This window comes from Schistocerca piceifrons, chromosome 2, assembly GCF_021461385.2.
Source record: "Schistocerca piceifrons isolate TAMUIC-IGC-003096 chromosome 2, iqSchPice1.1, whole genome shotgun sequence".
NCBI lineage: Eukaryota > Metazoa > Arthropoda > Insecta > Orthoptera > Acrididae > Schistocerca > Schistocerca piceifrons.
In genome coordinates this window covers 970,823,607-970,845,413 of record NC_060139.1, presented here as the reverse complement: position 1 = coordinate 970,845,413, position 21,807 = coordinate 970,823,607, and the positions used below count along the sequence as shown (strand labels likewise).

General features: G+C 40.7%; 1 protein-coding gene across 3 annotated transcripts in view; it reads left to right on the top strand.

Moving 5' to 3' along the window:
- The first annotated feature begins 349 nt into the window (after positions 1-349).
- Positions 350-21,807, top strand: part of LOC124777093 (serine/threonine-protein kinase mig-15) — a 342,698-nt gene continuing 321,240 nt past the window's right edge. For all 3 annotated transcript variants that reach the window (XM_047252374.1, XM_047252373.1, XM_047252372.1), the window contains exons 1-2: positions 350-636; positions 933-998. In XM_047252374.1, coding sequence (XP_047108330.1) covers positions 571-636; positions 933-998 — 132 coding nt within the window. In that variant the 5' untranslated portion in view covers positions 350-570. The remainder of the gene's footprint in view (positions 637-932; positions 999-21,807) is intronic.

Sequence of the window (21,807 nt, the reverse complement as noted above, 5' to 3'; positions counted from 1 at the left end):
GGTGCAGTGTATTATGACCTTTCTGCGCAAAACCAAGGGAAAACTTGAGGAGTTGTATGAATAAAAAAAACTTGCACATTGGCTTTGCATTGTGTACCAGCCTCGAATAAATAAAAGCATTTATTCTCGGAAGAAAATATTATTTTCAGAGTAGTAGCGCTATTTCAGTTTTGTGTAACTGTAAAATATGTTGGTTTGAATTGCTATTTCAAGCGTTTAATTTAAAGTTGCCACCAAAATAACAATGGAAAACGATATACGGTATCGATATTACAAAATCGACGAGCGCACCAGTATATCGAGAATGACCATGCGTACTTGTGTCATTTAGGTGACGTCATGGACGGAGCGTTGTGGTGAGGTGTGGAAGAAATGGAAGATGGCAAGATAGTGATTATCAGATGTTTTGTGAAAACATGACGCATTTTTGGCATAGGTAGCGGAAGTGTGTAGGGTTTCTCGGAAGCCTTTAACTTTCCGATACTGGGTCAATCAGTTGTGAAGAGAGATTGCTCGTTTTTCCCGTAGCATTGCTCTTTTGAGTGTTTTGTATTCATAGAATATTTCAAGATGGCGCACAACCTGGCACCTAGTGTAAACTGCTCATTAGATGACATTGATTTGAATGCTTTAAAGGTGAGTTTGTAAACAGTAAATTTGTTTTTAGTGCACGTGTTATTATCTGTATCACAAATGCATCTGTAACTGTAAGGGGACAGTGTACTTGACTCACAAAGTGGACAGCAAGTTTCGTGTGTACAGAATTTTTTTCGCTTTTCCGGACAATTCTGACGTATATTGAGTTACTTGTTTGATATCCGTACGAAGACATATTCGGGGAAAGCTTCTGCTGTGGTTCTAAAGATAAAATAGGTTGATCACGCCTTAAAGTGGTGTACGCATCCATAGCTGAAGTACTTGTTTTGTTCCAGGATCCTGCTGGTATCTTTGAGCTAATTGAAGTTGTTGGCCATGGGACTTACGGACAGGTGTACAAGGTAACAATATGACATATTTCAGTTTTCACTAACACAGCTTCCTTTAATCGTGAATGACAACCAGCGTGAAAAACACATGGCGTCATACAAGGTGTGTCTCAGGGGGAGGTTGTGCGGATCAGTTTGCTTTATTAGTTGCCGCTATACATTTGGTGTCCGTGTAATGTGCGTGCGTTAGCCTATTACAATTGACAAAATATCGGCAGCGAAGAAACTAAAATGTGAAAAGTAAATAAAAGTCATCTATGAACTTGGGGGAATGTCTGAATTATTACTATAAGTCCCATTTTGGAAATATGTTTTCAGACAGCAAGGGGAGCATAGGCGTATACAGAGGCCGACATAGAATTCGAACATAAACAAATTTATTATTTCCATCATTATGCAAAGAAAGTAAACAAAAATACAACTGATGCAAAAACAAATTGAGATCCTGCTGAATATATAAACTCATGCATAACATCTGAAACATATTTCCACTATCAGAAAGAACGAAAATAGTTTGTTTACGTGTGGGCAAAGTATTCGAACAAAGAACAGGTAGTATTTAGTTATCATCCCTTTGCTATGAATTGCTTCTTTTGGACATTGGCTGTACATGTTTTTAAGAAGTTCTTTCGTATGTTTCTTACTTCTGATGTGATGTTTTGTAACACGATCTTGGAGTTCATTCAAGATGTTCTGTGCAGGATTTAAATCTAGTGATTGGGGATGGTGTCTTCAAGATGTGGGGAGTGTTATGCACAAATCGAAGCCTCACAACTTCATCAATGCTCTTTGTGATTCACCTGATTGACAAGTGGTTTCCTCCTAGGATCATGAGTGTTTTATCTGGCACTGTTTTAAAGCTGTTCAATTGTTCTTGTTTTAACCATGGTGCCAAAATATTGTTCAAGCTTCCTCTAATCTTAGATGCCATCACCCATGGATTCTGCTTCACCATTTTTATTATTTGCCTCTGTCCCTAATAGCAAGTGTAGAAAGATCAACACATCTTGGCTTATTCACAACACTATTTGTCTGTTTGAAGAATGGAGAAAGTTGTAGTTTTGCTTCAGCTGACTGCACTGGCAATTTCAGAGAGGAATTTGTGGTGTTTATGCAGATTAATTCCAAGATATTTCTCATCTACTGTTTCTTCCCTACCTTTGCCCAGTTTCACTTGTGAACATTTAAAAGAGTACACCACAGCTGTGAGCGACTGTTCTGCAGCACAGTATGAGTACAGTGGCTGTGTGGTGGGAACATAAAGCATGCATCCAATCATGCGTGTCTGCTTGTTTGGGTAGTTCTAAAACCTAAATTGTCCTATCATTGGGACTGCAGGATAGATACAGTAGACCTATAGATTGTTTGATAATTACTTGAATTTTGATGACACACAATGGTAATGTTTACATGTTTAAAAATTCAACACTACTAAATAAATACTACATTGTTTATAATACACACAATGTAAAGTATTATATTATTCAAATACTTCTGGTGGCCCCCATGTGTTTGTCAGAATTGTATCATGACCCAATCTCTTAGATTGTAGAATTACTCTACAAACTAGCACTTTTGGGTAAACTGCCTGAGCAGTGTTCCATAGTACTTAAATTGCAAGAAAGAGGATTTCGATTTTCAATCACGACAACAATTTTATAAACTGATGAAGATTTTGTGGTGCAAGTTAACTATTTTCTTTTGTCTTACAGAAATTGGTATTGTAACTGCTAACTACTGTTTTGTTTAATAATGACATCTTTCTGGCATCAGATCATAATGAAATAACATACAGAAGAAATGTTACTAGGAAGGTTATCTTTCTGCGCATGTTTTTGAAAAACCAATGACAGGGATGAGTTTTTACTTTCCATGGTGTGGCTGAAATATTTTTTAAAACAAAAGTTTTTAGACTGCCACATAAATGGCAACACACAGGTGGGAGGGACTGTATTGTTTAGTGTGAAAATAGTGCACAGTATTTCCAAGTAAACTTACGAAATTTCTTTTGGGGCAAGAAGAATATTCGATACAAGGGCCATCAGCTGTGACCATTGACATAACATTAAGGGCTCATGTAAGGTCACATTTTTGTGTGTGTGTTCACAGTCCTGTTGGCTTCACTAACTTACAAGCAAGGCATGATCTTTGAACCTTACAAATGTGAAAGAAAAAATATGAGTCTGGTGACAAATTGATTTTAGTATAGACCGAGGTCTAGGTATGGAAGATAGGTGACAGTTTGGTTGTGAGATGGCAAAGCCAACTAATGTGAAGCAAAAAATACCTCGTTGTCATGACAAACTGATGTGTGGTGTAGCCTGACTAATATCACATGCTAGTCACCATGTCCTTTCACCGTTTGTTGCACGTTTCTTATGTCACTGATCAAATCCGATTACTCATATTGAGTGTTCTCCTTTATCTGCCTTTGCTTAGGAGTCAGTTACTGCCTGATGTTCATGCTCATGCCCATAGTAATAAATATTTTAAACTTGATTATGGTTGTTAGTTATCAACCTTGCGTCTTAGTGAATTTGCTAAAATAGCACCCCTTTTCATTGATGGGCTAGGGTGTGTTACTGGACCATTCCCCAGAAATCATGGTTGTGGTGACTTATCTGTAGTGTAGCCCAAGGTCTAGGTAAGGTTCAAAGATCATGTCTTGCTTGTGATTTAGTGAAGCCAACAAATGTGAACACCAGATAATTAAGATGTTGGTAACAAATTAACCTGTAGCATGGCATAATGTTTACATTCTCGTCATATATAAACACCCTTTGCCATATTTAACACTTTTTTTCATTATAAAAAGTAAAACTGCGAAGTAAAATCAGGAAACCTCTATTAAATAGTGAAAAAACCTCCAAGGGCTATTTTGATGCCTATTATGTACATATATTGTATATAAACTATGAAAAATTCAAGGAGTCCCCACTATTTAATTTCTATCCAGTGATGTCATTCAACTGGGAATTAGTTAAGTTTATGTAATTTGAAGCCCATTTATTGTGGAACAGAAAATTGTATACATTAATTAAGGGAAGAGACATGTACTGTGGTGCTTATAAAAGAGTTGGTTATTTAATTTTATGATATGTCAGTCAGGGAGCCTTTTGCAATGTAATTCTAGTAACTTGTGTTGATGTCAAGTTTTGTCCACCACACAGCTTATCCTTCTTCAGTGCTTTCATCGGTGAATGAAACATAACAATATTGCATTGATATTCCTCAACCAAATAATGCTATTATTTTGGCTATAGTCATTTACACAAATGATGGCAGTTCGTGCAGGTTGAGTCATAGGCGGCATTGTTGCCGGTTCCAAGCAACAGTTGCAGTACATATTTACATGTGCGACTCACATGAAGAAAGCACGTATCTTGCAAATTATGTCTCTTACTCACTTATGTAGAAGTTGCCACTTATGATCACCATCAGAGATGACAGCTCACAACAAATGGAATAAAAATTCACTAAATAAGGTACTGTGATCACATTTTGTGCTCACATTGGCTGTGACATTCACAGCAGGACTCAGAACAGTACTGAGTGCTAATTGATTGCTGGAGAACATGTGATGTGGGTGCAGACAACAGGCTTAAACTTGACCATCATCACTGGCTCCAACTGTAGTGTTTAAAATTGTCAAAACAGAGCTTCATAGGTGTGCAATTAGAGAGAGAGAGATATTTGCTGTAGCAGTTCATGTAAGAAACCCACAACCATTTGTCTTGACTATATTCAAGTGTGAGAAGGCAGATGCAACTGGGGAGAAACAGACTATATTGTTTAATAAAGATATACCGCATAGCCATGAAAACTGTGTAGTATGTGCTGTGGGAAGCTCCTACTTTGAGTTTCTGTTGTTTGTGTTTTTGTGATACCTGAGTTGGAGAGGGCACATACTTTACCGAGAACTTACCCAGGACCTGAGTCTGGAGGGGGCAACTCATTAGTTTCGCAGTGAATGATCTAGTTTTGAGATTTCATGACTTTCATCATATTTGCTACTAGTCAGTAACCATTACGTATTCTAATTTTCTTCAGACCAATAATGAATTGATGCATCTTTGTTTCTGATGTGCATCTTTGTTTCTGATGTATCAGGCAGCAAGTTCGATTTGCATTTCCATACATTTTTTTTGGGAGGGAGGGAGGCAGCTTCCCACCTGTGCTCATCATTGGGTATGCCTTTCCTCTTTATTTTGCTGCTATAAAATTTGTATGCACATTATTCAAGTGTAACTAGCTCACACGTGGAGCATCCATATTTATTGGTCTGTCAACTTATAATCCTGAGGGACTGTGTGTATATGTTTAATTAGATTGTACAAAGCCAGGCACAATTTGCTCCAAATTATATACACAACACAAAATTGATAAATTCATAATATTTTTTTCCCAAAAATATAAATAGGAAACAATCCGTTTTGATCTACTATTGCTACGCATAGAAACAATATCTGTTTGTTCTAGTTGTAGTACTGTAATGGTCAGATGACAGAAGCTTAGGTATGCAAAAGATAGCATTTGTCACTTGAACAATGAGATAAATAGATATTCAGAAGATATAATAGAGAAATAAAATACTAAAGATTTGTTTGAGCTATAATATGTTCGCCACTTAGTAAATATACATATCAACAGGATTACACAAGACGATATTCATGTAATAGACAGTGAACTGTAAAGATCCCATGTTTTTCTACCTTGTCATGATCATTGTCATGTTTTGATACACTGGACTTTATTGTACCATGCTTTGATCAGATATGAGTTTGTGACTTCTTTGTGGTTATTGGAACTTACAGGCTGGTTGAACCTGCCGGTACCAGAAATTGACTCTGACCCACAATGTAATGGTGTTGTGTGACATGATGTTACATGTACACAAACAGAGATATAACAGAACTTAGACAATATTTATTTGCTTCTGTATTATATATTGCACTACTAATGTTTTCCGAAACATGATAATGGGATGCAGGGTCTGTGTCATTGACCACAAGGAAGAGAGAGATGGTGACAGTGAGAAAAGAGAGTAGCAGTGGGGAGGAATGTATGTTCACATGCCAAAATATTTAAAGGTGCTGAGAGAGATAGAATGAGGCAGCTGGTACCCCACTTTTCAGGTAGTATGTTTTACACAGGGGCATATTTTTTGTGCTCTGATACAAGCACTTTTTTGCTGGTGAATCTGTAGCATAGTCTGAAGCTCAGGATATGTTGGAAACTGAATTTAGTTGCGAGTTGGCAAAACTAATGAATGTAATGTTTAAATGGATTTTTAAAAGTGATTTTTGTTCACTGTTTATGTTAGTTGCAATGTATAGAATAGGTCTTGCCAGTTTAGGTTTCAATTGAAGTACCAGGATTTTGCCTTCTCCTTTTGGAGGCTGGTATAACTCTTGTAGAATACAATCAACAGCAGGTAACTAATTTCTGCTTCCATTGTGTCAGAATTGGATGATTTTTCTGAAGTGACACCCCCTCCCTTTTTTATGCAGAGCAGTTATATCAAATGCATTCTGGGCATGCTACCAATATTTCACATTGCTACAATAGATAGAATGAATTTTCTAGTTTCTGCAACGTATCATAAGCTATGGTATGGGCGCCCTTGGTAGCAACTGCCCCAATTGAAGATAAATATACCTTCAAAAGTTTCCTGGGCAGAGGTGATGAACCAACCATCTGTTCCACTTGAACGACAGAACTGTATGTTAATGGCTACCCAGTGGCAGGCATGGAATATGTGCTGCAATGTTGTATATGTATAGCGAGATGCTCAAGGTTGTTCTCATGTCAGACACCCGTGGCACATAACACCCTGTTGTAAGTAGGTGGCTGCTTTAACGAGACAGAGGCTGGAGGCCCGCGTTTAGCGCCGGACAGCGTATTTGTTTGAGCTTTCCGTCCGCGGCCGAGTGCGTGCCGGCGACAGGCCTGCCGCTGTTTCCGGTTCCTCCCCAGACGGGTCGTGTTGAAATGCGCTCGGCGAGAGCTCCGTGGCCTCAGAATGACGCATACGAACGGGGCTGCGGAGAGAACGGCAGTCTGTTGGATCTTCTCATAGATACAGACCTATTCAGCGGGTCGTTTGCCCTGTTACTGTGTTTACGTGGGGCACCCAAAACCGGATTTCATAAACTGGTTTCCCAGTACCGCTTCTGTTTGTTCGTGTAAACACGGTGATTCTAGAAATTCGGTTCTTGGTGTTGGAATTCCACTTCCACAAGAGATTTCTCCCCCATGTGAACGCAGAACACGTTTTTGAAACGTGTTTGATTTGTGAGGATACATTTTGTTATTAAAAATCCTCGGCTAATGTGGACGTAGTGACTTTTTATGCTGTGAAGGGAAAGTACGAAATATTGGGCTGTACGTGAAGTTGTCAGCCTCTCTGAGGAGAAACAGCCATTGTGCATATGCAGCAAGAGCAGGCAAATGCTGTTCAGAATAAAGACATTTCGACTGTCATAATTTTATGATTAAAGTGTCGAAATATTCGTAATAAAGTTCCCGAATTTACTGCCCTCCGAAAGTTCTCGCGCTCAAATTATTCTTGGGACGGAGAGCTGGCTGAAACCCGAAGTGGAAAGCTATGAGATATTTAGCAAGTTGTAACGTATATCGGAAAAAGAGATTGGAGACCATTTTGAAGGAGTGCTCATTGCAGTTGACAAACTTTGTCTCTGGTGAGGTCGAAGTTGAGTGCGACAGTGAAGTTATCTGTTCGCGTGTAGCAGGTGTAGGCGAAACCGAGCTTAATTGTTTCACCGGCCACCCGATTCCGTGGATTCATTATGGGGGTACAGTCAGTCAGTCACGCAAATACTTTTGAACGCGTATTCTGAGAACTGTCTTAAGCAGCTAGCTCGGCAGCCTACACCCACCCAGTAGAAATACGGGGTGTTCAAAAAGTCTCTCCGCAGTGCAGTATGTTTGTTAGCCGTGCGTGCTGTATGATTATTCGCCTGCCTGGGTTTTTTAACGAAACAATAAATGCACGACGATACTGCAGAGATATTCTGTACCCATTCACAGGAGAACTTGTGTTAAGTGAAATACTGAACGGTTAGTTTCAACAAGATGGTGCAACCGCGCATACAGCTCGCGTCTGTGTCGCTGCTTGCTGGGGTTTTTGGTGATCGCATAATTTCACAGGGACTTTGGCCTCCACGATCGTCTGACCTAACACCACCTGACTTTTTCTTCCGGGGTGCTACGAAAGCAACTGTCAATAAAAACCGTCCAAAATCCATCGATGAACTGAAAACTGCAATGTCCACTTTCACTGCTTCTGTTACAGAAGAAATGTTACAGCATGTGTTTGGAAACGTGATTAGGCGAACTGAAATGTGTTTTCAACAACGGGGGGGGGGGGGGGGGGGTCACTTTCAACATTTAATGTGAAAATTTGTAAGTAAAAATGAATATTCGATAAATTAATAACTTGTATTTAACTGAGTTTCATTTCGGTATATTCACTGCAGCATACGGCACGCGCGGCTAACAATCATACGGCACTGCGCTGCGGAGAGACGTATCTTAGACCTTGTAGCTACAAATAGCCTGGAACTTATCGACAATGTCAGTATAGAAACGGGGATTAACGATCATGATGTCATTTTAGCAACTATGATTCCGAAAGTTAATAAATCAGTCAAGAAGGCTAGGAGAGTGTTTCTTCTAGATAGAACAGGTAAGCAGTTATTAACATCTGCCTTAGACACTGAATTGGCATCTCTTAGTTCCAGTAAGATGGATGTAGAGGAATTGCCGGTAAAGTTTAAGCAGATTGTAAATCGTGGTCTGGAGAGTTATGTGCCTAGTAAGTGGATGAAGGAGGGGAAAAGACTACCACGGTTAAATAACGAAATTCGGAAGATGCTGCGGAAGTAGAGGCTGTTGCATTCTGCATTCAAAAGGGAGCGCGCAAGTGACGACAAGCGCAAGTTAGTAGATACCCGGGGCTGTGTGAAAAGATCTATGCGCGAAGTATACAGCAGTTACCACCGTCACACCTTAGCAAAAGATATGACAGAACCCGAGGAAATTCTTGTCTTACGTAAAATCGCTATGCGGGTCTAAGGCTTCCATTCAGCCCCTTGTTGACAAGTCTGGTGTGGCAGTTGAAGATAGGAAAACGAAAGCCGAAGATTTAAATTTCACGTTTAAGAAATCGTTCACACAGGAGAATCGTACAGACATACCGTCATTTGACCATCGGACAGACTCCCATATTGATGACATAGTAATAAGCTCCGTGGCGTAGAGAAACAACTGGAAGATTTGAAGGTAAGTAAATCACCAGATTCGAGTTTACAAAGAATACTCTACGGTATTGGTCCCTTACCTAGCTTACATTTATCGTGAATCTCTCACCCAGCACAAAGACCCAAGCGACTGGAAAAAGACGCAGATGACTCCAGTGTAAACACTGAAGCGTATTCAAATACAGGGAGGGGTATGTAAATAGGCAGAGTACGGCGCTGTGGTTGGCAACGCCTATATAAGACAAAAAGTGTCTGGCGCAGTTGTAAGACTGTTACTCCTGCTGCAATGGCAGGTTATCAAGATTTAAGTAAGTCTGAGCGTGGTGTTACAGTCGGCGCACGAGCGATGGGACACAGCATCTCCGAGGTAGCGATGAAGTGGGGATTTTCCCGTACGACCACTTCACGAGTGTACCGTGAATATCAGGAATCCACTAAAACATCAAATCTCCGACATCGCTGCGGCCGGAAAAAAGATCTTGCAAGAACGTTACCAATGACGACTGAAGAGAATCGCTCAACGTGGCAGATGTGCAATCAGTGCTGGTCCATCAGAAAGTGTCAGCGTGCGAACCATTGAACGAAACATCGTTGACATGGGCTTTCGGGTCCGAAGGCCCACTCGTGTGCATTTGATGACTGCACGACACAAAGCTTTATGCCTCGCCTGGCCCCGTCAGCACTGTCATTGGAGTGTTGGCTGGAAACATGTTACGTAGTCGGACGAGTCTCGTTTCAAATTGTATCGAGCGGATGGACGTGTACGGGTATGGAGACACCATGTCAGCAGGGGACTGTTCAAGGCAGTGGAGGCTTTGTAAAGGTGTGGGGGCGTGTGCAGTTGGAGTGATATAGGATCCCCGATACGTCTCTGACAGGTGACACGTACGTAAGCATCCTGTCTGATCACCTGCATCCATTCATGTCCGTTGTGCATTCTGACGGACAAGGGCAATTCCTGCAGATCAGTGCGACACCACCACACGTCCAGAATTGCTACAGAGTGGCTCCAAGAACACTCTTCTGAGTTTAAACATTTCCGCTGGCCATCAGACTCTCCAGATATGAACATTATGGAGCACGTCTGGGATGCCTTGCAACATGGTGTTCGGAAGATATCTCCAACCCCTCGTAGTCTTATGGATTTATGGACAGCCGTGCAGGATTCATGGTGGCAAATTCCCTCCGGCACTACTTGAGACATTAGAGGAGTCCATGCCACGTCGTGTTGCGGCACTTCTGCGTCTCGTGGGGGCCCTACACGATATTAGGCAGGTGTACAAGTTAAAATTAGAAACCAATATCCCTAATTTAGGTTTGCTGTAGATTTCTTAAATATTCTCCGGTCGAATATGAAATTTTCCTGTGGCTGTGTAGCTTATGTTCACGAATCAGCATGGTTTTAGGAAGTATCGCCCGCGCGAGACTCAGCTTGCCCTTTTCTCACATGGTATACTGCGAACTATGGGTGAAGAGCAATAGGCAGATTCCGTATTTTTAGATTTCCGGAAAACATTTGACGCGGTGACTCACTGCAGGCTGTTAACGTATATGGAATAAGGTCACAGATATTGGAGTGGCTCGAAGACTTCTTAAATAATAGAACTCAGTATGTTGTCCTCGACGGCGAGTGTTCATCAGAGAGAAGGGTATCGTCAGGAGTGCCCCAGGTAAGTGTGATAGGACCGCTCTTGTTCTCTGTGTACATAAATGAATTGGCAGACAGGGGGGCATCAACCTGTGGTTGTATGCTGATGATGGTTGTACGGTAAGGTATAGAAGTTAAAGTGACTGTAGTAAGATACGAGACAACTTAGACAATATTTCCAGTGGTGTGATGATTGGCAGCTAGCCCTACATGTGAAAAATGTAAAGTAATGCGGATGAGTAGAAGATCAAACCTGTAAATTTCGGATATAGTATTACTAGTGTCCTACTTGACGCAGTCAAATCGTGTAAATAACTGGACGTAACGATGCAATGCGATATGAGATGGAACGAGCATATGGGAACTGTGGTAGGAAAAGTGAATGGTCGACTGGTTTATTGAGAGCATTTTAGGAAAGAGTGGTTCACCTGTAAAGGAGACCGTATATAGGACGCTGGTGCAACCTGTTCTTGAGTACTACTCGAGTGTTTGTGATCCGTACCAGATCGTATTGAAGGAAGACATCGAAGCACTTTAGAGGCGGGCTGTTAGATTTGTTACCGGGAGATTCGAACAACATGTGTCACGGAGACGCTTTAGCAACCCAAATGGGAATCTCTGGAGGGAAAGCGACGTTCTTTTCGGGAAACACCATTGAGAAAATTTAGAAAGGAAATTTGTGGTAAGATCTTAGGGGACCAAACTGTTGAGGTCATCGGTCCCTAAGCTTACATACTACTTGAACTAACTAAACGCTAAGGACAAAGCGCGCGCGCGCGCGCGCGCGCACACACACACACACACACACACACACACACACACACACACACACACACACACACACGAGGGAGGACTCGAACCTCCGACGGGGGGAGCCGCGCGATCCGTGACAGGACGCCTCAGAAAATTTAGAGACACGGCATTTGAAGATAACTGCCGAACGATTCTGCTGCCACCAACATACATTGTACGTTAGGACCACAAAGATAGGATACGAGATATTAGGGTTCTTACGGAGACATACAGACGGTCGTTATTCCCTGGTAGTGGTACAGGGTACCCTCCGCCACGCCCCGTACTATGGCTCGCGGAGTATCGATGTAGATATGAATGTAAATTAGGAACCGGAACAGCATATTTCCAGACGCCGTTGTGTAAAAAGCTTACAACAGGAAAGCCTACGTTTGACCCACAGAAAACCAAAATATCGGTAAGTGCAAGGCCCATATTACGATACGGAAACGGAGACCGATAGAAGCGTTGTTAGTGGCCTGGCAGTGACCTTCGAATACGGGAAAATATGGTGCGGAACCCTAATTTTTCATTTGTGAAATTCGAGTACTAAATGATATTTTTCATTGATGCTTTATGGGTGGGTTTGGTGTTAAAGTATATTGGTTTGTAAAACACAATATTGCAGTTGAGACCGTGTTACTTTTATTGAGTGGAAATTGATTGCTCGTAATCTATGTTATTTTTGTTCCCATCTGTTTCTCGTACACTCGTATTTAATGGAGGCCACCTAAATGTTTACTGACTCTTGCTGAAATGTAATGTTTGCAGTACTTGTTAACAATGTGTGAAAACAGTTGCCTATCTTGTGCCGCATTTTTGGCATTTGCAAGGAAGAATGTTCGAGTTATCAAGACTGTAAAGCATTCTTATCTACAGCCATAGTCCACAAACCATTTTGAAATGCATGGCACTCAGTGCCAAGAACCGACACCATTCAAAGCAGAGTTATATACTCATTCCCTAATAAGACGCGATAAAGTTGAATACCACTACATTGCTAACATAGTTAGCCATCAGATACTAGAAAGTGCAGAAAAGGGATACAAGGAAGGAGAATAAACGGAGTATACTTAACAGTAGTTGATCCGGCAGTTCACACACAGCGTCATAAGCAGTAAAAAATTACACGGAAGTCCTCAGAATACCATGTGACCAAACTAGCTTTGTTTTATAAGAGACAAAACCAAATATGGAATCATTTACCCCACCCAGAACTACGGAGGCGAGCAGAAGTCAATCAGAATACGAGCATCATATTTAAAACGCAATTCAAAGAGTGCAACAGTCACGAGAAGTCGTAATCAGCAGCACAATGTGTTGAAACCTGCCTTGTTTACTACGAAGTCAACAGTAAACACGGAAGACTGAACACCGAAGACTAAATATCAGAAATAAGAAAGCGAGATGAAGGATAAATAAACTTACAGTGCTTCAAGTCGCGTGGAAGTGAACCAAGGTCGTTTTACCCGAAGTCCTTATATGAGTTAAACCCCGTTATTAGAACGGTCCAACACAACCCCGTCAGCCGGCCGCGGTGGCCGTGCGGTTCTAGGCGCTCCAGTCCGGAGCCGCGCTGCTGCTACGGTCGCAGGTTCGAATCCTGCCTCGGGCATGGGTGCGTGTGATGTCCTTAGGTTAGTTAGGTTTAAGTAGTTCTAAGTTCTAGGGGACTAATGACCACGGCAGTTGAGTCCCATAGTGCTCAGAGCCATTTGAACCATTTTGAACCACAACCCCGTCAGGTGTTAATGTAAACACGACAGCGGAAAACTGCTTCGCAAATTCGGATTTCGGCTTCCGAAAGTTGTGTCGCACATAAACGTAGTAATTGTGGCTGAAATGTTTGCTGCCAGCCCATTTCTTGTCGGAACAGCGAGCTGAAACTACTTATAAATCGGAAACTTCGTGGCTGTGACACGAAGAAAGATACCGGATTAGATTCCCGGTCTGCCAGGAAGTATGATAACAGTGCTCGCTCTGCTGCACAGTGGAAGATTCAATCGGAAACCAAATCTGTCCATACCATCACAAAGTATGGATAGTTGTGGGGGGCGATGCGCACTGGTAGTCAACCGGTGGGCGTGTTCGCACAAGATGGAGCGACAGCACATTTCGTCACTGAACACGGTACTGAAGGTGAAATTGAGGTTATGGGATACCGTCGGTCTTATAAAAAGGTCTGAATATAATGTAAGCACTAGGAAACTAGTTGTGCTGACAGAATCTGATATTTGTCGAAAACATTACACAAGTGTATTCTTACAAAAAGTAAAAAATAAACGCAGCCAGCCGCTGTTAATTATGCTTTTTATTAAACACAAATAGCACCGTTACAGGTTTCTCGTCAGACTGTTGCGCAAGTGAAATAAAGCATTATTAACAGTTGCTGCATGCTCTTTTTTCATCCTGATAGAAGGGTTTATTAGTGCCCAAAGCTAAATTCATAACGGATGTTCTTGATAGAAGTCGCATGGTAAATTTTGTGCACTACAGGGGATTGAAATAATAAGAAAATTATCGTCTAAACGTTGCGTTCAATACAAGTCGTAGCCTTTGACCAGTGACTTAGACACCGTCATGTTACTGGCGATGTTTTCAAACGGACTAAGCTACAGATCATTCTGTCGCCACAAGTCTGTGGCTTCGCCAACTCGCAACCAGTGAGTATTTGCACTGAAGGGTGACGTGACAGCAGCTATTAGCATTACGTCATTGGCCAAGTCCGCAGCTCGTGGTCTAGTGGCTAGCTTTGCTGCCTCTGGATCATGGGGTCTCGGGTTCGATTCCCGGCCGGGTTGAGGAATGTCTCGGACTGGGTATTTGTGCTGTCCTTATCGTTTACTCATCATCTTCATCATTTGTGACAGAGTCTAGATTGGTTTGTGAAAAAAATTGACTGCGTAAGAATTGGGACTTCGTACGGGCGCTCATGACCGCGCAGTTGAGCGCCCCACAAACCAAACATTATCGTCGTTGGCCAAAGCCGATAACTCGTATCGAATATTCCTCTTTATCCGTTTTGCGCATTCAGGTATTTGATATTTTGTGGGAGAACAGTGAGTGAGTGAGAGAGAGAGAGAGAGAGAGAGAGAGAGAGAGAGAGAGTCATCATCGCAGCAAGCAGTAAAATGTAAGAAGACATAAAAGCGCAAAATGCTTTTCTGTAACATGAGTGAGCGTGACGAAAATAGGTTATCGTCCCATGTCAACAAACAACGTCATAGATCCTCGTCAGCTTCAAAACCTTCTTCATGAGATTCCTTGAATTTCCGTCCCTTCCCGTCCCGTAGACGATTTGTGTGAATGTCGTCGTTTGAAATGCATTCTGGAATATTTTGCGTTCCAATCCATGGATGTCCAGTATGAATTGACCTTTCGTCTTTAAATGAAATGGATCTGGAAGGGCAACTAAGATAGTTTCATTCTTCGAAGTCAAAGTGCTGAGGATTGATCCGAATTAGGAACAGAAGCATCTTCTAGTGAGGCTGCACAACACACATTCCTTGACGCATTACTAGTGACTTTACTCCGTACCTCTACTAGCATCAAGGGACCTAAAGTACTGTCCAGTTAAATACTATTTAGATTATCCAGCATTTCCCAAGTGATAGACCTACGGTTCATCATTTTAATATTGAGCCACCCCTATGGTGTCCACATTTCTTTGCAATATTTTGAAAACTGCACAATAGAGAAAGTAAGTACTTAAAGCTCTCGATACATTTCATTGGTTAATTTTTATTTATTTATCTTTACCTGGAAGCACAGCAAAATTTACATAAATGCCGCCTAGTTGCCTCACTGTGTAATATTCAACTAAATAACTTTGTTAGAGAGGAACTACACAGAAAGAGTAGTTTTGAATTCACAGTAACCACAGTATTTACAAGAACAACAATAAACTATTTTTGTCACCTTTTCTTGCTATGTGAAACGCTTTGTTGTATACGGTTGTGAATTAAAGTGTAAACTATTGACGTTTTAAGGAAGAACAATTGCGAGATTCTGTTCGCCCATGTTTATCGTCGCACTCGTCTTGGAATTGTCGTTTTTTTTTCCAGCCCGTATGCTACTTTGAAAGAGCAGAAACTAGAAAATTTTGCGTTTACGGCATCATCCTGGTGGATTGGTACAACGGACAGTTTTCTCTTAAAGTCAAATTTAATTTTTGTATCTCTTACTTATCAGTAAATGTAAAAACAAAGGCCAGTTAAGATAAATAGCATAATTTTCAGAACCATTTTACGTGGGATATGTGATCTCATATAAGCATCTTGCAACCAAATATCCAAAAGCTGAATAGTGGAGGAGCTGCACATCCAGCAAGATTGGAGAGGAGAATAATTTTGGCGTATTACACCACAAGAATCTCAAAATTTTAAGCCCAAAGGTGGGACAATTTAGTGCTCGTCACATCAATAAAACAAAAGCTCACTTAAATATCTGTGGCACAAGGAAACACTTGTAACCTTATGAAGCAACTTTCCCAGTATTTGCCTTTGGTTATTCACGTAAAACACGTGCCTGCTGGTCTAAGGTTACAGGTATTCGCTCGGTGACGTACCAGCATATTGCCATAGTGGATTTGGCGTTCATAGTTAACCATCTATGCCTGTGACAGTATTGGAGGTATAAGCGCTGATTTGTTGACAACATGAAACTTTTATCTCAGCATTGGTACAAGTAGTAAAAATGGCATCTCACCTTGCTCACCGACTATTGGATCGCGCATACCAGTTTTAAAACACTGACATTAATTTAAATTTCAAGTCGTCAGCACACACATTGAACCTGAGCAAATCGACTGGACCGAAGCGAATCGATCTTTTGTATTTCAAAACACTCGGGAAGTAATTTCTAGATTGTTTCAAATCTCTCGTCTGATGAGTAAAACTTTATAAGGAACATCCACACCGCAGTAATGATTGGTATTCCTGGTTTTCATATTCTTTCAGACATCGTGCAGCCTACGAGTCAGTAGCTATTTGGCACGGTAAGAGTATCACCAACAGGTCACATCAAGTCCAAGCAGCAGATTAAAACTTAAGAGGGATACAACTGTAAGAGGAAAGTAGCTCTACCATCAGGTCTCTCTCTCTCTCTCTCTCTCTCTCTCTCTCTCTCTCTCTCTCTCTCTCCCCCTTTTCTTTCTGCATACAGTGCTCAGCAACAGGTGTTCTTCCTGCTTTGTTGGCCGTAATTATATCGGAACTAATGTCAAAGGGACCAATTAGCTTCTCAAGAATTTTGATACCCATGCTGGTAAAGCCTAGAGAGAGAATACCAACAGAATTAGCTTCTCAAGAATTTTGATACCCATGCTGGTAAAGCCGAGACAGAGAATACCAGCGAATTTTCGAAAACACAAAATGACGCAGATCAGACCCCCTGAAGCTGTCTTCCGAAAATTATGTACATGTCAACAGCGGCATTTTTCTGCGAAATGAAAGGATTTCCTTACAGGCCATCCCGACGAAGGACCCGCAAGAACGATGATTCAGTAACAAATGGTTCTGAGCACTGTGGGACTTCACATCTGAGGTCATCAGTGCCCTAGAACTTAGGACTACTTAAACCTAACTAATCTGAGGACATTACACACATCCATGCCCGAGGCAGGATTCGAGCCTGCGACCGTAGCGGTCGCGCGGTTCCAGACTGAAGCGCCTAGAACTGCTCGGCCACAGCGGCCGGCGATTCAGTAACCTTAAGCATTACCGAACAAGAGACGACAGAATTATTCCGTCCGAACTGGCGGGCCATTGTATATTTCCCCGAATACCTCAGCATGATACATATTCTGGCGATGTATTGCGTAGTTACTGTTTCTGCGAGCTGCTCCATCTACAGCTCATCTGTATATTGATACCGATAACTGCAAATATTTCTGCTGACGTAAACGAGAGCGTGTGTATATTAAGATATGCAGTTGTTTGCTGTTGCTTCAGTTAAGCTCAAAATATCAGCGCGGGTAAAAGCAACATATCTGCAAAGCCGACTGAGGGTCACCATCTTAGAAATTAGAATGAAAATCTATGTTTGAAATTGATTGTAGGAGACTTGTCAAGTCTTGCAAGGTGAAAAATGAGTTCCCGGTGATTCCCTTTTATTTTTACATTGTTTTGGGCTACGTCGACTGAACCGAAACCGCTGCCTATAGCTTAGTCGGTATAAATTGATCTCTGACAATTGCAGAGTTGGTGTAAGTTGATCGCTGACAGTTGCAGAGGGCTGGGCGCGACAGCTCAGTGGGCGTATCTCAACCAGTAACGTAAAGTCTCCCTGGCAGCACTTCAGTGTTGTCACAGCTCTGTAGACGGCTACTGTTTTCGCGTGCAGCTGTTAGCGCTATGCAGTTGAAAGGTGACAACAGTCCTATGAGCTGCAGGGAATGTAATATTCATAAAAAAACATTATTACAAGTCCACTACATGTCCAACATATCACGAAAGCACACAACACACAATTAAATTCAAACAGTACAGATCCAGTACACAATGACTGCTAGAGAAGCAGCTCTAATCAGTTCGAGTAAAGACGGTAAACTGGCTCAATAGGGCCAACAACAGAATCTCACTTGTTCACTAACATCATGGACTGCAAAGATATCGCAAACATGGGTGATACAGGGAGCAATCAGAGATTACTAAGTCACACGGTTTAAACACGTGTACAAAGAATGCTTTACAAAATAACGTAATATATCGTACATAAAATATGTGAGAGACTAAAACTGTAAAGCTTTCTTTTTTTAGTAAAATAATGTATTGTTGTATACACGGACTTTAAATAGTCATTACACCACTTGGTCTTCATGTACAAAGTATGACAAACAAAAATAACAGCATTAATTTTAAGTGCTACGGAGACAATCTATATAGTGAACAGATTCTGTTCATGCGAATTAGCCCGTCGTCAGTTACAAAGGTCACACAAACCTACACTAAATTGTTATGGATCGTAAGAAAACACTAAAACGTGAACAAACGTTTATCAGTGACAGCCTAGCAAGGAAAAAAAAAAAAAAATTGAAAGAAAGACGACGACATAACTTGTCACTTGTCTACCACACATTTATAACGGAGCAAGTACTGTAACCTTATGTGTGTTTATAGAACCTAATCTTATCAGTCAAGAATGATGAAAATACTATAAGTTTTGTAAGCTTGAGAAATTAAAGCATTTAGGTAGTAACATTGGTAAAGAACCTACAGAAAAGTATATAACAAGATTCTACAGTCTGTGCTCCATTATGCTTGTAAATTGTGTTGTTTTACTGTTTTTATGCGAGGATATCGTTGATAGTCGTATGTTTTTGTCTTCGTAAAATATTTTCTTAAGATCCATAACAATTTAGCGTAGGTTCCTGTGACCGGTGTAACTGCCGATTGGCTACTGAAATTCGCATAAAAAAAATGTGTTCATGACATAGATTGTCTCTGTAGCAGTTAAAACTTAATGCTGTAATTTCTGCTTGTCATACTTCCTGCGTGAAGGCCAAGTGGCTTAATGATTATTTGAAGTTTGTAAAGAACTGTTTTTAGTTTTGGTCTCTCACATATTTTGTATGCGATACAATACAGTATTTTATGAAGTATTTGATATGCACATGTTTTACTATAGGACTCTGTGATTTTTGGTTTCTTCATCTGTTATCCATATTTACGATATCTTTGTATTCTATGGTGTTTGAACGTGATGATAGTGAACAAATATGATTCTTTATATTTAAGATAATTCTCATCTTCTGTTCAGTCTCAGTTGCACTTTTTTAATTGGATGTCATGTTTCGATCATTCAGAGTCATCTTCGTATCTAAGTAGTTGCATCAACAACCCGTCTGTGATATACTGAAGAGACGTGTTGCCGACGCAATTACTTAGAGCCGGCCGGAGTGGCCGTGCGGTTCTAGGCGCTACAGTCTGGAACCGAGCGACAGCTACGGTCGCAGGTTCGAATCCTGCCTCGGGCATGGATGTGTGTGATGTCCTTAGGTTAGTTAGGTTTAATTAGTTCTAAGTTCTAGGCGACTGATGACCTCAGAAGTTAAGTCGCATGGTGCTCAGAGCCATTTGAACCATTTGAACTACTTAGATCTGAAGATATCCGGAATGATGAAAACGTGTCATCTAATTAAAATGTGCAGCTGAGATTGAACAATAAACGAGAATTATCTTAAATATCAGTACAGTTGCTGATTCTCATGAGACGAATATGTCGTCTATAGTGAATATATGATTCAGTTGTTGACTCATGAGCCAGTTTGCCTTTATTCGAGTTGTTCAGCGCCAGCTTCTCACACAGTCATTGTGTATTGAACCTGCACTGTTAGAATTTAAATGTCTTGTTTTTCCGAAAGATTTAAGGCATGTAGTGTTGGATCTGTAATAGCATTTTGACGGAAGTATCTTCTTGCACGAATGTTAATTCTAATTTTGGACCTTGCAGGTCATGTTTGTCACTGCATTTTGTCATTTTTGTGGTCTTTCGAATGGTACTGTTTGCATACTCTTTGTCTGAAATCGGTAGCTAAATAAAATACAGGTCAGCACTCTTGTTATGCGTTTCTGAGTATACAGAAATGTTTTTATTCGCCCGGAAAATATGTTTAAACTTGGTAAGTTGCTGTTATTAATCGCTGTGAAGAAATGGTGAAGCGTCGCCGCAGTTGAAACATATTCTGTAAGGGTTGCAAAACATGCAAGTTTTAGTTGTGTTACTCGTATTTATTTTGTCGTTAATAGGCTGTTACCACATGATCTAACATGTCGAACGCCTGTTTGTTTCAAAGTGACAGAACACTCGCATCTCTTTCGTTTCTAACGCTTGTGTGCGATTTTTGCCCCTACCAAACCATTGGCCATGTCGTACCTCGATGTGGTACATAAACATTCAACCAACGAAGTCCGGAGTAGAAATGCTGTTAAACAGTCTAGAATGAGATAAAATGAAATTGTAATTATTATGCAGCAATTTGGATCAATAATTTACACATAAGAGGATTTTAATGTCACTTTTGTGAACAACACAAAAGAAGTAATACAAAGAAATTACTAAATACAAACTAAAGACGTGACATAACCTAAGATGCGCTATATATTTATAAATAGCAGCTTGTACTTTGTGGACTTAAAATGCAAAAATCGTTTTTCATTTGTAACGGCGTTCACTCCTTTAATACTGGAGAATTTTGTGTTGTTAATTACCTTTCGTCATTACCTTCGTAGATTCATCTGTTGTGAGCTAACTACTAGGTCTTTCTCAAAACATTTGATTTCAACAGTCCACTGCTGCTGATAAAATCACTTACTTTGAAGGTCGTTGTTCGATATGAGTAAGGTAGGAGTTTGAATGAAGACTGACGTATTAACCCAGAACTACAAAATATAAGCCACAACTCTAGAACCAGCACCCGCGCAAAGTCGTGAGTTAGATTTTCCGATTTCCGAACATAGCTTAAGATAAATGTGGGGGTAGTTTCTTTCCCATTCTTCCTTAATCCGAGTATCTCGTCGGTCATTAGTAACCCCGTTACGGATGGGACGTTAAACACTAATCTTCCTTGTACTAGAACTAATAATGGAAATATAAGGGAGAATCGTTTGTCTTAGCCGACTTTGGCAATAACCAAAGCGCTACAGTTGTATCAAATTTAGGCGGTTTCGCCTTACGTCTGTGAGAACTTCCTGAATCTTAGGTAGTACTCTTTTGCAAAGGATATTATGTAGCTCATAGTTATGTGTTTAATTCTATTATTTGCCCTTTTGTTACCTAAGGCTCCTTTTTAAGTCTAATTTTCCAAATATGATGTCAGTATTTCCGTCACTTGTTACTAAAGACACAGTTCGCAACGTATTTTCATGGCCGAGATATGTGGTCATTCACGTCTGTGTTTTGTCCCTAGTAGTAGGAAATATTCTAGAGTTGCAAAAATATTTTCTTATCATGTATTGCAATGTAAAACGTTACGTCTACTTGCAGAGTCGTTTGCGAGAAACACACAATAGATTTTAATCGTATGTTTTGACTTGTTGTTCGGTTCTTGTGTATCACTGTCTATTCTTCAAAGTACAGTGCGAATCTGTATGTGGAGAAA